Source organism: Macrotis lagotis, chromosome 4 (genome assembly GCF_037893015.1).
Source record: "Macrotis lagotis isolate mMagLag1 chromosome 4, bilby.v1.9.chrom.fasta, whole genome shotgun sequence".
In the NCBI taxonomy this organism is placed as follows: Eukaryota; Metazoa; Chordata; class Mammalia; order Peramelemorphia; family Peramelidae; genus Macrotis; species Macrotis lagotis.
This window is the reverse complement of record NC_133661.1, coordinates 88,395,817-88,413,375: the sequence shown is the minus strand read 5'-3', so window position 1 is coordinate 88,413,375 and position 17,559 is coordinate 88,395,817. Positions and strand designations below refer to the sequence as shown.

The 17,559-nt window shown below is 33.9% G+C and overlaps 1 protein-coding gene across 5 annotated transcripts in view; it reads left to right on the top strand.

The window, feature by feature from the left end:
• LOC141521178 (scavenger receptor cysteine-rich domain-containing protein DMBT1-like) overlaps positions 1-17,559 on the top strand; it is a 96,326-nt gene that overhangs the window by 20,533 nt on the left and 58,234 nt on the right. For 4 of the 5 annotated variants that reach the window (XM_074233439.1, XM_074233440.1, XM_074233438.1 and 1 more), the window contains exons 17-26: positions 1,758-2,072; positions 4,101-4,145; positions 4,811-5,125; positions 6,080-6,109; positions 8,727-8,756; positions 10,050-10,079; positions 13,220-13,249; positions 14,385-14,414; positions 16,076-16,105; positions 16,731-16,760. In XM_074233439.1, the coding sequence (XP_074089540.1) occupies positions 1,758-2,072; positions 4,101-4,145; positions 4,811-5,125; positions 6,080-6,109; positions 8,727-8,756; positions 10,050-10,079; positions 13,220-13,249; positions 14,385-14,414; positions 16,076-16,105; positions 16,731-16,760 (885 nt within the window). The remainder of the gene's footprint in view (positions 1-1,757; positions 2,073-4,100; positions 4,146-4,810; positions 5,126-6,079; positions 6,110-8,726; positions 8,757-10,049; positions 10,080-13,219; positions 13,250-14,384; positions 14,415-16,075; positions 16,106-16,730; positions 16,761-17,559) is intronic. The other variant, XM_074233441.1, reaches the window with a different exon arrangement.

Below are 17,559 nucleotides of genomic sequence, written 5' to 3'. Positions count from 1 at the left end.
GACACAACAAGTCTTTCACAAAAAGGAAGTTCTTAAATAAGTCTTGTATAGAAATATTTACTTACGAAAAATGATTTTTCTGACTTCAGTTTTTTTTCCAAGAGAGTATCCAGCACCTCCTCTGATACTCTCTTAGAGTCAAAGAATCATGGAATTGTAACTCTGGAAGAGAATCTCCAAGGCCATCTAGTGCCATCTGTTGAGATTGAGAATCCCTTCTATAATCCTACCAATAAACATTCTTTTATCTATTTTTAAAGGACTTCAATGAAAATCTCACTGCTTCTTTAATGTTTTATTTATCTTAAAATTGCTGAAGTAGGCCCTGTATGCTTTCTCCCATTATTTAAAGTTATCTTCACTATTAATATAAATATGTATATATAAACATATATATATGTATATGGAGAGAGAGAAAGAGAAAGCCAGAGACAGACAGGGAGACAAAGAGAGATAAGGGATAGGCAAGAATAGCCACTGCGAAGCCTTTGAAAACTGAGGCAGTTAACATAGCCTAAAGCACACTAAAGTCAGTGTCTGACAAATTGGATTGTGCTCCTAAATATCTCATTTCCTAACTAGTTCCATTACCTTGAAAAAAGTCAATTCACCTTTCAGATTAAGAGTTTCTTCATCTGTAAATGTGTGAGGTTAAACAAGATGATTTTTAAAGTCCTTCATAACAAGGACTTCACAATCTAAGACAAAAATCAATAGACTCTATATCTGCTTTATTGCTGATGGAATCATTAAGCTATATCCCATTGATCCTTAATTATCCCAACACTTAGCAAACTGCCTAGCACATAGGAGACACTTAGCAATGTTTTAAAAACTGACTTTTTGATTTTACAACAGTACTGCCTTCCAAATAAATATGGCATAGCATTTGTTTTAACTAAAAGAGAATAAAAGATTGTTTTCTTAGACCATAGACGGTATTAAAAAATCCCTAATCTACAACCTGAACTATTTTAAAAACTTTAAGGGCATCTTGGGAGACTGGAAAGAGCATCAGGCTGATAGGTGGATGACTTGCGTCCTCACATGATCCCTTGCTCATTTTTAATGATATAAGCCCATTATCTAACCCACTGGGACCTAAATTTCTTCAAGTATAAAATAGAGATAAGTGTTAAGCTGCATTCATCAAGGGGTATTATGGTAATTAAATGAAAAATAATATATAAAGTAATGTGAAACTATGATTTGTTACAATTATTTTGTTTCAAGCAATTGATACAAGGAATTAATACTCAAAATTAAGTTTAATGTGTGTCCTTTTTTCCCCCACACAAAAATGTTAACAGGGTAAATTTGCTTGGTACTCTGATGGACCTGATGATATTCTCTCCTCATTCACATCTCATTTGGTCTTGTTTCTATGTTTGTTTGTTATGGTTTAGCAACTGATGAAGTCTTGGAACACCATCTTAGAATAACATTTTTAAATGCATAAAGTGAAATACATAGGATTACAAGGGAAAATAATCATATTGACATAAAAATGCAGTTTTTCCTTTCCAATAACACAGGTCCCCTGAAATCCATCCAAAGATTCCTTGAGAGTCTATGGCTCCTTAGGAACCTCTGATTGTCTTTTAATATTTCATGGGTACCAGTACAGCATATGAACTGCCATCTGTTCACTCTCCTAATGTGACTGGTTGACTTCCTTTTTTAAATCATTTCTTTGTTGATGTATTTTATACCAAGATGAAATTTTCACTTGTTGACAACTTATTGACTTTTCTTAGATTTACCAGTAATAAGACTGGTGAACGGGAGGAACAGGTGTGAAGGTCGTTTGGAAGTTTATCACAGTGAAAACTGGGGAACTGTATGTGATGACCTCTGGAGCATCTCAGCAGCCAATGTTGTATGTAGACAGTTGGGCTGTGGAGTTGCCCTGTCTGCCCCAAGAAACAGCATGTTTGGCAAGGGATCAGGCAGCATTTTCTTGGATAATGTACAGTGTGATGGCAACGAGACCAATATAGGGAAGTGCCAGCATCTTGGATTATCTATACATAACTGCGGTCACCATGAAGATGCTGGAGTTGTTTGCTCAGGTAAACCATGCCTCTAAAATCATATCAGTGATGTTTGTTCAGACCTGCATGACAAGGTTTTATCTTTCCATTTCATGAGGGGCACTTGAGTTTCCTCTAGAGTACTTAAGGTCACAGAAAGAAAAGAGATTCTCTTAGGCCCCTTGGTAAAATTTTGCTAGGAATTATCTCTTTATTACAGATTAGTGGGGTATTATATTAGGAAATTAGTGGGGTATTATATTAGGAAATTCCTTCACAGTTATTAAATAACAAATTTGAGGGGAGAAAAGATACAATGAATTTCATTTTTATATTATATTTATGATGTCTAGTCTAGTTTCTCTTCTTGAAATATTTAAGATGTAATATCCAGAAATACTCAAATGGAACCAATTTCTTGAGAAATACTCCATTGGGATCAATTATCTTATTAATGAGGACATTACCTCCAACAATACAATTTATCAATTCCTGCCCACACTAAGAAATCTTGCTCTCATACAGTCATTCTGTAAGCTCTCCAGTATGGGTCTACCCAACATGTTGAGGGCCTTCCATACTTTCTTAAAATAGAAGAATTCCACTGTTCATCAGTCATACCACACAATCACCATATGACCAATTCATCAGTTGCTCCAATGATGCCCCTTTTTTCAATTGAAAGGATCCTGGGGTCAGAGGATGTGGATTTGAATGTCAGAATGAAGATATTTAATATCAAAATATTAAATAAATAGATATAAATACTGGTTGTTTATTGTTATTAGAACTATCAGTGTGGACAACTCATTTCATCTCTCTAAAATTTATTTCTCTATTCATCAAATGAGGGAGTTAGACTGAATTATCTCTAAAATCCTTCCAACTATACATACATACATACATATATATATGAGGAAAAGGTCCTATATGGAAGCCTTGCCTTGCCTTGCCTTGCCTGCTAGGAAGACTGCAGTTGATGGAGTGTCCTCCTCATCCACTCAGCTCTCACCAGAATAATGTAGTCCATTATTTTCCTCAATTAGTCAAAATATAGGTTTGTGCTATTTATGATTTTCTTGCTCGCGATATATTTAAGCCTACTCATGAAACTAGTGTATAGGTACACACACACACATAAAATTCAAAGAAGTCCCAATCATAAAATATATAATATTTAAGCTAGAATGGATGTTTGTGATTATTTAGTGCAATTATTCCATTTGACAGATGAGGAAAATTAAGTCGAGTAGCAAAATAACTTGTCCACATTCAAATAATTTAGTGACAGATCTTAAATTAACTAGCATTTAAATAGTGCTTTAAAGTTTATACTGCATAAGTATCTCATTTTTCTTCATGACTACCCTAGAAGGTAAGTACTATTACCCCATTTTACAACTGAAGAAACTTAAGCACAGAGGTGTGAAAGCATTTACTCATATTCTCACAGGTAGGAAAAATCTGAGCCAAAACTTAAGCAGTAGTCCAATACTCTTTCCACTTAGTCCATGAGAGATTTGGATGAACTATTGGACATGCCAATTTCATATAGTCCTATGATGTAATTTTACTGAATTACCCTTATTGACTTAGCCCAATGCCCAAAACACCCTTAACTCTTAAGAAATAAATATTAACTGCACGAATAATCCCATTAGTTCAGTTTACTTTGGCACCTTTCCACACTTACTTTGACTCATGGCACCATAACTCAACTATGCTCCCTAATTCAGTTATTGTAGGCAAAACATTTAATTTCTCTGACCCTAGGTTCCTAATCCATTAGATAAAGACATTGAGCAATAAGTCCATTCTGGCTCTAGAGATCTTATATCTAACCATTCCTTAACTTCAGTTATAAAACATGGATGATAATAATAGCACTTCTCTGAACGAGATCCAATGAAAAAATGAATCACCATTTCTGTTTTATAGATATGAAAACTGAAGCATTGTGTTAGCATTTAGTAGTCACTTAATAAATGCTTATTGATTGCTAAGGAACATGTCCAAGGTTACAAAAGTCCTTTTAATATGAACACATTGGCTTTTGATGTCTTTTAGTTGGTCCAGCTAATCCAGAATCAACCGAAGCATCTTCTCCATTGGGTAAACTTTTTTCTTTTTTTTTAGCCAAAATTTAACTAATGGTCAGGTGCATCCTAAAATATTCCTCACATGTGTTACATATAGAAGTCAGTTCATATTTAACTTCCAGATTCCTGGAGTCTACAAAAGGCAAGAAGGAAGAAAAATATATAAAAATATGTGTCCAAGTGTTTAAAATTTGGTTACAAAAATTCTAAATAACCGTATAATCTTTGGCTCCTAGTGATTTTTGCATGGACTCATTAGGAGCCAAAGATTACCAAAGGGTACATGTTTGTAAACAAGCTGAAATAATTTGTAACTCCTACAAACTTGAGTTTTCTATTACTGCTTTTGGTTTGTAAGTAGAAAAAAACATAGCTTGAAAATTAGTGTTTATGATGCAAAGTATCAAACAGCACAAATTATCCTTGATTATCTCTCATTTTTATCTAATCTGTCAAAAGCAAATTTTAAAACATTATATAAATATCAAATACTAAGTGTGAAGATTTGTGGGTAGAATTTAGGGTTAGAAAGTAAAGTTTTGAAATGGAGGGAAGAAGAGGGTTCCTTGCTAGTATACTTTAGAATATCCTAATTATTTCTTAAAGGAAAATTGTATTATTCATTAATTGTGGGGAAATGATTGAACTTCTACTGAATTATTCTTGAATCTTTGCCAGAGCTGCCAGATGTCAGACTGGTGAATGGAAGAGACAGGTGTGAAGGACGCCTTGAAGTATCTTACAATGGGACATGGGGAACTGTGTGTGATGACCTCTGGGATATCAATGCTGCTCATGTGGTGTGCAGGCAACTGGACTGTGGGGAGGGGATGAAAGCTCTGCAGAGTAGCTATTTTGGGGAGGGCTCCGGAAGCATCCTTCTGGATGATGTGAAATGTCAAGGAAGTGAGACTACCCTGGGGCAGTGTCACCATCGTGGCTTATCTGTCCACAACTGTGGTCACCATGAAGACGCAGGAGTGATTTGTTCAGGTATTCTTTGTATTTTGGCATTTAGGAAGGCACTATTCTCAGTTTTCACACAACTTTTAATGTATCCATCTATCTGGAATTGCTAGAGGACAAAGATATACCTTCTTGGTAGAGGCGGTTTGCATGGGAGAGGGATCAGCCCCTCCTCCAAAGATTCTGGTTAGTACATAGTGATGAGCTAAAGGTAGCCCTGCCCTAAGAAAGGGACAGAACCCTTAGGACTGATGACTGAAAGTGTGATTCCAGTTAGGAGAGGGAGCCAGAGCAGTTTTCAAAACAAGGATGAAGTTTCTGAATGTTAGGGTTTTTATGCAAAGCTCCATTCAAAGCTGTAGATTTGTTTCCATGAGTAGGCAAGGTTTGCTCCCATTTTTAATTATAATACCTGCTTACACGAAGAAACATTTTGACTACATAAACACTCATAAAGTACAATGGTCCATTCAAAACTTCACAATAACACCAGAGAATGTTTGTGAGGGAATATAATAGTCATCCTCAATGATAAAGAGAAAAACTTAGAGCTATCCCCCCAACAGCCTAAGTATCACTATATTAACTGATATTTTCCCACTGTGTATCTACTATCCATGAACTTAACTAGGGCCAAACTTTCTTTGAAGCCCAAATTATTTTAAATAATTCTAATTGTATTACATTATGGCTGAAAAATTTGCAATAGTACCTCAAAGGTGAGATATTCTAAAATAACTGATCACAATCTAACAAGAAACGTTCTCAGTCTTTCTCTTAGTGCCCATTTGTCTTTGATCTGAAGGTTCATTCAGGAAAAACTTCATATTTATTACTTTTTCATTGCATAAGTCAACTTCTTGCCCCTATGCTTAATATATCTAAAGAAGAAGTCTTATAAATAAAAATTTAATTCTCAAACTTTCTGTTTCTTTTCTGATGGAGTTTACATTTATTTTTGCTATCTTTTTTCAATTTCAGCATCAACCACAGAAGTGACCACTTTATCAGGTAATTGTCTTCTTTGTTTCCTTATATTCTGGAATACAGATATGCCACAAAATACCTTGATTAGCAAAGAAATAGTATTTATGGATCACTCAAATTAAATCAATTTTTATTGAGCACCTGTCATCTTCATTGGCCTCAAACTTTCTAAATTTTCCCATTATAATATATAAGCAAAACTATGAAATCATGCTAAATATTCTTTCTTCTGTTTCTTATAATTACTTCTTCCAAGAATCAGAAGGTAAAAACCTAATTTTAATATTCTGGAAATGTCAGGTAACTTTCATGATCACATAAGCTTTGATGGAAAGAGCACTCACTGCATTATGAGTAAGGACATCTAGGCTTTCATCTTTGTTATAACTTCATCTTCAATTTTCCTACCTATGAAATGAAAGATTCAGATAAAATTATCCCTAAAGTCCTTTCTAGCTCTGACATGTTGTGAATCTTCTGGTTGAAGAGTTCTTTTATTCAATCTGATTTGTAACTTATCTCTAATTCCCCTACTTTCTGGTCAATTATATCTCTGCCTAAAGATTGAGCAAAACATGAAGTTGTACAAAGTGGAGTAATTCTGTTATCTATTTTCAGAGGACCAGTCCAGGAAAATATGGAGACTCTTAATTCCCCATAGGTTGACCTAACTAAAAATGTTTAACTATAACTAAAGAGTACATAAATCATCTCTCCTTTATTCAAGAGTGTTTTAAATATCACAAAAAAATTAATGATAATAGAATAACATGTATATAATGCTCTAATGTTTGTGAATAACTTTACTTATCACATTTGAGTCTCACAGTCACATTTGGGTGATAAAAATAATTATTTCCAGTTTACAAATGAAGAATGAGAACCTGACAAGGTTTAAGTAACCTACTTAGGGTCAGTCACACAGTTAGCAACTGTCTGAGGCAAAATTTGAAGTCATGTCTTCTGGATTCCAAGTCTAAAACTCTATTTGGTGTACAACTTAGCTGCCTAATTGTCCATTTACTTCCTCACAATAACATCAAGATAGTTTTTTGTTGGAGAATATAATAGTTATTCTCCATAGGGGAAAAAAACTAGAGATATTCCTCAAATAACCTAAGCTCCCCCAAATAAACTAAGGTCTCTGTGGATCTAGGTTATATGAATTTGCCTAATTCAATATTGAAACTCATAGTTTCACTTAAAAAAACTAATTTATCTTCTATTTTCCATTTTAGAAGGCAACATTTTGTTTTTTGGTTTAGTGGTATGGCAACCTAAAACAATGGGCTAGCTAGGTGATACAATGAATAAAACACAATGCTTGGAATCAGAAAAACTCATCTTCTCATCTTCATGAATTTATATCTGGCCTCAAATATTTTGCTAGCTTAGTGACCTTAAAAAAATCTCTTAATCCTGTTTGCTTCCGTTCCACATTTGTTAAAAAAAAAAAAAAAAAAAGATGGAGGAGAAAATGGTAAAACATGAGGTCATGAAGAGTCTGACATGACTGAACAATAAAAACTTAAACCATAAATTATGATATGACTTTCAAACTTCTGTTAACATAAAACAGGATTTAGATTTGAATTATGATGCTTTGCTGAGATTTTAGTATCCAAAAAAAAAAGAAATATCCATCAATTCTGTTCATTGTTTTTCTTGTTGTATTGTTGCTTTATGAACTACAGATATGCCATAAAATGCATTGGTTATTAAAGATGAAATATTTGGTTATTATTGATGAAATATTGGTTATAAAGATGACATATCAAATTGAATCCACTAATATTTATTGAGCTCTTTATCTTGACACTACACATATAATTCTTCCATTCTTCCAGTCCCTTTCAAGAATGCAGTGTCTGAATGCAAGTTAAACCAAATGAGTTCTTCAAACTCTTATAAATTTGTCTCTTCAGAGTTGATACTCTCAAAATGATGCCAAAGATGTTTTGTTGGGGATCATGAGCTCCTTTAGTTCAGAGGCTGTGTTTTTTATTCCCTTGTATCCTTAGTTCTTGCCACAGCTATAGTAGATACTTAATAAATGCTTGTTCACTTACCATGAGAATATGGAAACTGCCCTTCATGGCAAACAGGAAGAGTTGTGCACCAAACCAATTCAGTTGGTAATGCCATGCTCTGGGGCATGGCTTCATAGAAAATAAGCTGACTCAAAATGGAATCAATTCATTCATTATCCATGCATTTAACTATTTCCATTTTTCGGTCAGCTTGTTTTCCATGAAGCCAGGACCCAGAGCATGACATTACCAACTTGAATTGGTTTGGTGCACAACTTAGAGAGGGCCCCCATTTCAAATTTTATTGTACCATGATGGAAGATATTTTCATGAGCTCATCAAAGAAGATGGAATCTATAATGACTTTTTATACTCAAATTCTTAAAAAATATTGCTTTATTCAGTCTTAGGATTCCTCTGACCCTTTCATAAATTAATTCCAAGAAGAAGAAAAGACAGCCTTCCATATTTTCAATTTTAAAACCAGTATTTTATGTTTGTGATGAGCACAAACAAAAAAAAATCTTGTAAATGAAAATATGACTATTAAACTTCTTGATCACCAAAGACTGAATGTAGATTTTATTTACATTTGCCTTTTTTCATTTCAGCATCAACCACAGAAGGGACCACTTTATCTGGTAATTATTGTTGTTGCTATTTTTTTGCCTTGTGGAAAACAGACATGTTACAGAATTCCTTGGATATTGAGGAAAAAATGATGTTTATGTCTAATTTCAATAAAATCAATCAATGTATATTGAATACTTGCTATCAAAGGCATAGGCACATTCTTTCTCCTTTCCTCACTATTACATCCATGCACTTCTCTTAAGTCTTGATAATAGTTTTAAAGTCTTTACTCTTCTCTAAACTTGCCCCTTCTCAGACTCAGCATGTAAGCCCTGCTTCTGATATTCTAGCCTGTGGTGATTAAGTCCATATTTATCCTACCCCTATTGATTTTTGAAATTCTTTTGGAAAGGGTTCTAGACTAAGAGTTGAAAGACTTGGGTTGGTGTCTCAGCTTTGTCACTGACTGGTTCTAGGATCTTAGAAAAGAGTTTTCATCTTGAAGACTCCAGGTCCCTCATTTCTACAGTGAAAGAGTTGAAGACTAGACAATCTCTAGTGTCTCTTACTATTCTGATAATACATGATTTTCTAGACTGAATATATTTTTTACTTATTCTAGTCAATATAATTAGCATATTTTCTGGACTTTCCTTCCTTTTTATTGCTAACTTGCCATTCTATAAAAGGTAGAACAAAAAAAATGAAATGACAACAAATGACCTTTCTGATCTGAGTTGGAAACATTTGGTCAAAGTTTTATTTTGAAATTATCCAGCAATGTCAATTATTCATGCTATGCCTCTGTATATAATTTTCTTAATTCTCTGAGAGATGGATATATTATCACCTCAACTCTCAAATGTATTAATGATTTAGAGAATCCCCTGGTTTCTCATTATAATTCTACCATCCATAGAAAGGCATTCACTCATTATTCAAATACAAGAGAATCTATGATTATGGGTTTTTTTGACAAGGCAATGGGGTTAAGTGGCTTGCCCAAGGCCACACAGGTAGGTAATTACTAAATGTCTGAGACCGGATTTGAACCCAGGTACTCCTGACTCCAGAGCTGGTGCTCTATGCACTGTGCCACCTAGCCACCCCTTATGATTATGTTTTAAAAACAGGAAAATTCCTTACTCTTTTCTTCAATATTCTCCTATTCATTTTATAATTTCTAGGAAAAAACTTTCATATTTCCAATTTTCCATTTTTAAAAAGTTAGAGTGCTATATCTTCACTTAATAGGACTTAATATAAACCTTCTAAATGAAAATATAACTCTTAAACTTCCTGTTCACAAATGATATGATGTAGATTTTATTTATACTGTTTTTGTGGTTTTACAATTTCAGTATCAACTCCAGAAGAAGCCACCACCCCTGGTAAATATTTTTCTTACTGTGTCCTTGTTTTTTTGGAGTACATATGTTAGAATGCCTTGGTTATTGAGAGGGAATGTTGTTTATGTCTAATTCAAACAAAATCAACCAATATTGAACACTTGCCCTCTGAAGGGACTGACCACATTTTTCTTCATTATTGCATACATGAGAGCATCTCAAACTAAATTTATTGTCTTACTATCCTTAATTTTTCATAGACTTTCTCCATTTTTGGATTCAAAGGGTTAAACTGATATGATAAAGAGGGCCTTTCTGATAGCTTTCAAAACTCTATACACTTTTATAGAAAGAACAGAAAACGAGAAATTAGAGAATTAATTCCCCTGACTGTGTGAACTTGAATAAGTCCCTTCATATTAATAGGCCTCAATTTCCTCATCTATTTTTTAAATTATATCCTGTAATAACCGTACACGAGATCTTGCCATTACTTACAAGCTTCTACTTTCTTAATCAAAAATTCTGACATTCACCTTTCTGACTATACTGACATCACTCCTCCTTTTCCTATCCTTTGCTCTCTTTCCAACTTCTTACACTGTCCTCACCTCTGTATTCTCTATGATCCAGCCACACTGGCTTACTTGAAATTCCTTCAGTGGGACATTCTCCTATCTTACTATGTCTTTGTACTCTGTGCCTCGTACTATGTATCTTGCTATGTATCTCCCAGTCTAGAATACTCTGACCCATCTTTCTCTGCCGGAAGCCTATCCTTGTTCCACTAGTTCTGATTATATCCCCCTTTTATATAATTTTCATCTACAGTCTATGTATCTAATCATTTACCAGTTAGTGTGTGCACTCCAGGAGGGTAGTTTCTTTGTACCTTTATTCTTATACCAATGCCTTGGAGAGAAGAAATATTGACCACTTAACTCAATGGTCAGATCTACTCTAGTAGTTCTCTTTTAATTCTAATATAAAATATAAACTATTATTTGACTTTTAAAGCTCATTTCAACCAGGAGCCCAAACTTCCCTCCTGGTTTCATTGTACATTGCCATCCTATCCCTACTCTGCAATTAAACTAAAATGTCCTTCTCTCTATTCTTTTTTTTTTAGTTTTTGCAAGGCAATGGGGTTAAGTGACTTGCCCAAGGCCACACAGCTAGGTAATTAATCTGAGGTCAAATTTGACCTCAGGTACTCCTGACTCCAGGGCCGATGCTCTATCCACTGTGACACCTAGCCTCCCCCCACCTTCTCTCTATTCTTCACACAAGTTCACTTCACTTCCCATCTCTGCACCCTTACATTGGCAATCCTCTGAGACCAGAATACCCTTGCTTCTCTCCTCCATTGTGCTTCAAGATGTAACTCACACAGTGTCATTCTATGTAAAGCCTTCCCCTAAGCCTCATGACTGTTCAAACAATTTCAAACAAATTGAAACTATAAATCTTAGAGCAGGTGCTAAAAAAACTCTTGAAAAGAGTCATGATTTAAAAGTTTGTTATTAAAAAAAAGCTTGCCCATCAAGTGTCAAAACTAGAGATAAAAGCTAGTGAATGTTGAATTTTCAAGCTTTAGGTGTACCTCATTTTTAGATTTCATTTTTCCGTTCCTTCTCTGCTATGTTTAGTCATACTATATGCCATTTAAATTTTCTGTCTAATTTTTCCTTGTGATGAAAATAAAATTGTAATCTAGCTAGCTAGATATATCTATATCGATATATAAAGAGATATCTATAAATCTATATATTAAGAAATGATGTCTACCTTTAGAGAAACATCTTGTCTAAGTAAAACAAAAGAGTCATTATTCCCATACATAGTTTTGAGTTGCTTAGTGCTTTCTAGTCAATTCAATAAACATTTCTTAAAGCCTATGAATCATGCAATAAGCTGAGGGATTCAAATAAGAAAGACAGTCCCTGTCCTCTAGTCCTTTATAATCTAATGGGGAAAGATAGAACACAAAATGGAAAATGAAAAAGTGAGGAGGATTTGGAAGGCATGGGAAAGGAGGTAATCAGCCCAGAGGCATTTTGATGGTTTTGGGTGGAGTGTTTGTTCTACTCTCCAATCTCCAATCAGAAGGGGTAAAGACAATTGAGGTTCTAATGAGGTGGTTGTAACAAAGCTGATAGTCTCCAGGATGATGGGTTTCCTATTGACTGGCTTTTCCTGGCAGCATAATGATGGAGCCGAATCCAGGTTTAATCTTTAATAACTTCAAAAAGTGCTACAAACTTGCAGAGCAGTAACACTTGAAAGGTCAATTAAATTTTATATATTTATTAATAAAGTTCCAAATAATCTGTTATACTTAACTGTAGTCAGCTGTCAAACTTTGTAAAAACTTACCAGCTGATAATGATGAAATAAGCTAATTTTAAAATCATCCAAAGACCAATACTACATGGCATTTTTGATGTACTCTGATATGAAAAATCTAATAGAGAGAAAACTAATGTCTAAGAGAAAGGATTTTCTCTAGCAAGCCTCACCAGTCTACAAAAGTATCATATGGTGACTTTTACTCACATAAAAAATATATTATTAAAATATCACAAAACTGTATGGCTTTAAAAGGGCCTTAAACTTCCATAAAATGTAAAGTCTGTCATTTAGATAAATGACATCAAAGAATGTTTTGCTGGATAATATATATGGTAGTTTATTCTCCACGATAAAGAAAATTTAATTATATAGTTTTTCTTGATTACTGATACCTCCACTATGTATCAATGATCCCATGAAATGACCTAATTCAATCTTGAATCAGCTTATTTTTCTTGATCCCTAAACACAAGTTATGAATTTAATATTGTATTGACTGAAATAGAGAAAAAAACACTTTTTCTATTTATATTATTCTTTGTCTAAAATAATGTACTAGATAGTTCAATACAAGATAGTCTGAAGATTTTTCATGAAGCAAAAGGGAAACATTTCCCCTCTGTCTTGGAATTTCTCTATTTCAACTTCTTAGTTTGATCCAAGGAAAACTTAATTATTTTTGATTTTCTGCTTTAGGGCCAAATATCTTTTTTCTATACTTAGAATTGCTGAAAGTTAAATTTCAAGAATGAAAATATAACTTCTACATGTCATGACAGTAATGATGAGATGTGAGTTTTGTTTACACTATTTTTTTTTTATGATTTCAGCATCAACCATTGAAGTGACCACTTCATCTGGTAATTGTTTTTGTTCTTTCTGTCTTGCTGTGTGGAATGTAGACATGCCATAGGATGTCCTGAATATTCAAAGGAAGTGATATTTTAACTTAGTTCAAATTAAGTCATTAATATTTGTTAAGCACCTGAGCACAAGGTTTCTCCACTCCTCCACTATTGTCTACAGCAAAGGTAGGGAACCTTTTTTCTGCCAAGGGCTTTGGATTTTTATAACATCACTCACCTGTTATATCTGGTCAAACATTTAATTAATTTACCCCTAAAAAGCTCCTAGATTTAGTGAATGTCAAGTCCAACCAATGGTTGCTATGTGTAATGCATAACTGACAAATTTTATATTAATTTTGGAGGTAGTTGAATGATATAATGCATAGAGACATGGAATCAAGAATGCCTGAGTTCCAATCCAGACTCAGATAGTTTCTTCCTGTGTAATTGGCCAAGTCATTAACTTTCTCAGTTCATTTCCTCATTTATTAAATGGGAGTATTATCATCTACCTCACAATGTTGGTGTAAGAATCAAATGAGATAAAAGATGAAAATCTCTTTTCATATTTTAAAAGACTACAAATGTGTGTATATATGTGTAATTTGTGTGTATGTCAACCAAAATTATTTTTAATGCTACTAATAATATTTAGTCATGATCCATGAGAAATTTTTATCAATTGGCTAAAGTATTTGTAAGTGATCTGTGAATATGATTATAATGCTATGATACATAAAGCATTTGAAAGTTGCTTGTATTATCATTTTAGTACTACAAGTAATCATCATTAATTTGAGTATGTGAATAGATGTACTGCTTTTTTACATATCTGCCATTCCTTTAAAGATTGTTTGATTGTTAAGGATCATTCAAAGACAAGAGATGAAGACTTTTTACAAATCGAACAGAAACATATTCATTCTCTATCTCTGTTTTCCTATTTCATGGTTTCATGGAAGAAAAATTTCTCTATCATTAATTTTCTTCTTAAGAAGCCCACATCTTATATCTCTGCTTAATATGGCAATGACTTACATATTAATAAATATTTAAATTTAGAATAAATGAAACTGTATCTTCAGATTTCTCATTCCCTTAAAATGGGATTTAGGTTACATTTATGCTCTCTTTTTTGTGATTTCAGCTTCAAGCACAGAAGTGACCACTTTGTCTGGTAATTAAAATTGTAGTGTAATATCTAAGTCCAATGAAATAAAAAGCATATTTATTGTTTATCTGCTCCCTGCAAGGCATCCAACATATCAGTTAATTACTCAATAAGCATTTAATAAGGATTTCCTCTGTATCAAGCACTGAGAATACAGAGAAAGGCAAATGACAGCCCCTGCCTCTCACTATTTAAAGGCCAAATCATTTCTCCATTCTCATGTACAAAAACATATCTATGAAGGACCATTAAACATACCCTATTCTTCAGTCTCTCAAAAATTTGTCTCTTTAGACTTACATAAAGTAAACTCTAATCATAAAACTTTTTAATTTTTATTTATTTAAGGCAATGGGGTCAAGTGGCTCACCCAAGGTCACACAGCTAAGCAATTATTAAGTATCTGAGGCTGAATTTGAACTCAGGTCCTCCTGACTCCAGAGCCAATGCTCTGTCCACTGAGCCACCTAGCTATCTCTAATTCTAATATTATGGAATTTAATGAATGATAATGATTTTTCATGATTTTAGAAACTTTGATGGACAGATCACTGAACTGCAAATTGAGATCCTTGGGGTTTAGATCCAATTGTACCACTGATGACTGTTTGACCTTGGCTAAGTCATTTTATATGTTCTGGCCCTCAGCTTCCTCATGTGTATAAAAAGTGAGTTAGAGCAGGTGCCAATTTTGATGATGAAGAGAGTTTTTATTCAAACTACCTATAGCTTATCATAATATTCTCTACTTTCTGCTCATTCTGTCAAGATAGAAAAAAACAGAAAATTGCATGAAGCAGTTCTAAGAATAGACAATATCTGCTTTCTGAATACTAGAGGAAAGGTTCGTTCCCAGTAGACCCTCAATTTAGTGGTAGGCTGCCCTCAACAAGGAATTCATCAATCATCTCTCATTTGCCCAAGGGCTCATGAAGTACCACATAAGAAAACAGGTCATTCAAATCCTCAAAATCCTCAAGGAACATCAAAGGATATTTTGTGTGAGATTACCAACTCCTTGAGATCTGGGAATGATTTTTTATTGTTTTTATTTTTGCTGCTTTTGCCCTTTTTTGTTTCCCTAGAACTTAGCATAGGGTATGACACAGGACAGGTGTTCAATAAATGCTTATTGACTTGACTGAAGAATATGGTGGCTGCTCTCCATCTCAACAAAGAAAAGTTAGGCAAGTTTTCCAGGCATCCTTAGTTCCTTTGAATTACTGTAGTCCTCTATGGATCCATTATCCATGAATTTACCTTATTCCGTTGTGAATGTTTCATGGGATCAGAGCCAAGAGTCTAAGATTACCATTTGAATTAGTAATGGTACACAGCCAGAAAGGATCTAAGTTTCTAACTTTACCATTGCAGAATGGAATATAATTTCACTAGTTTGTCAAAGATAGAGGACTTTGATAACTTTTCACAAACAAAAAAAAAAATTCTAACTCATGACCTTAGTAATCCGTAGGCCATTTTATACTTTATTTGGGCGGGGGGAGGATTTCAATATTTTCAATTTCCTTTTCAGAAATCAGTATCATGTATCTGTTCTTGATGTGATTGAAGAATAAACCTCATAAATGAAAATATTGCTTTGAAGATTCTTGTTCACCAAAGATGGAATGTAGATTTTACTTACACAGTCTGTTTTGCAATTTCAGGATCTACCACAGAAGACACCTCTTCATCTGGTAATTGTTTTTGCTTCCATTTGTTGTTTTAGCTGCTTTCTTGCTTTAGGAAATACAGTCATGCTACAGAATTCCTTGCTTCTTTGCAGTCTTGTCCAATTTAAATTAAATCAACCAATATTTATTGTGTACTTTTTCTCTACACGGTACTGAATCCACAATTGTTCCATTTCCACACAATTGTAAATAAGCAAGATTTTCAAGCCAATTTCCAAATCTCACTTCCTTCATTTTATCATAAATTTACCCATTCTCATATTTAGGGGGTCACTCATATTTCTGATATATTCCTATACTTCAGGGATCTGTCATTGATATGAATGTATGATGTGGAGAGGCTCCTTCTTTCCAATTGAATTTCTGCCATTACTAGAAAGATTTTCACTTATTCAAAGAAAAGAGAGTTTATGATAATGCTTCATATACAAGAAGATTTCTTATCCTCTGCCTAGATATTCTTCTATCTTTTTATAATTTGAAGTGAAAAAATTTATCTTCTTTAACTTAACATTTCAAAGTCTATATTTTATGTCTTTTCCTAATATGATTAAAGTAGAAAGCTATAATGTAACTTCACAAATTAATGTTTAATTAACATTGGTTTTTGTTGCTTTTGTAATTTCAGCATCAACCACAGAAGTAACCATTTCACCTGGTAATTATTTTTGTTGCTGATTTCTTGATTATGGGATATATATAGGGAACAAAATTCTTTGACTATTGAGAGAGATTGATGTTTGTATCTATATTAAATCAAATCATTCCAAAACTATTGAACTACTTCTCTCTCTGCAAGGTCATAACCATGTAGTTTCTTTATTTTCTGTGTACTAATTATAAGCAATTCATTGAAAAAATTAAATAATTTCTTTCAACTTTGCCTTTACAAAGGTTAAGGGGGTAATCTGTATGAATATGGAGTGTGGTGAGTGGGTCCCTTTCAATGCTTCATAATACTATTAAGAATTCAAAACTGGGGACAGCTAGGTGGGCACAGTGGATAAAGCACCAGCCCTGGAGTCAGGAGTACCTGGGTTCAAATCTGATCTCAGACACTTAATAATTACCTAACTGTGTGGCCTTGGGCAAGCCACTTAACCCCATTTGCCTTGCAAAAACCTAAAAAAAAAAAAAGAATTCAAAACTGGGGGCGGCTAGGTGGCACAGTGGATAGAGCACCAGCCCTGGAGTCAGGAGTACCTGGGTTCAAATCTGGTGTCAGATACTTAATAATTACCTAGCTGTGTGACCTTGGGCAAGCCACTGAGCCCCATTTGCCTTGCAAAAAAAAAAAAAAAGAATTCAAAACTGGGAGAGAGGGAAAGCAGTTCTTCTCCTGACTGGCTATATGACCTTGTATAAGTCATTTCAGCTAAATGAGCTTTGGTTTCCTCGTCTATTTTTTTATTCTCCCTCAGTAACACACTGGGATAGTTGCATCCTGGATTACTCAC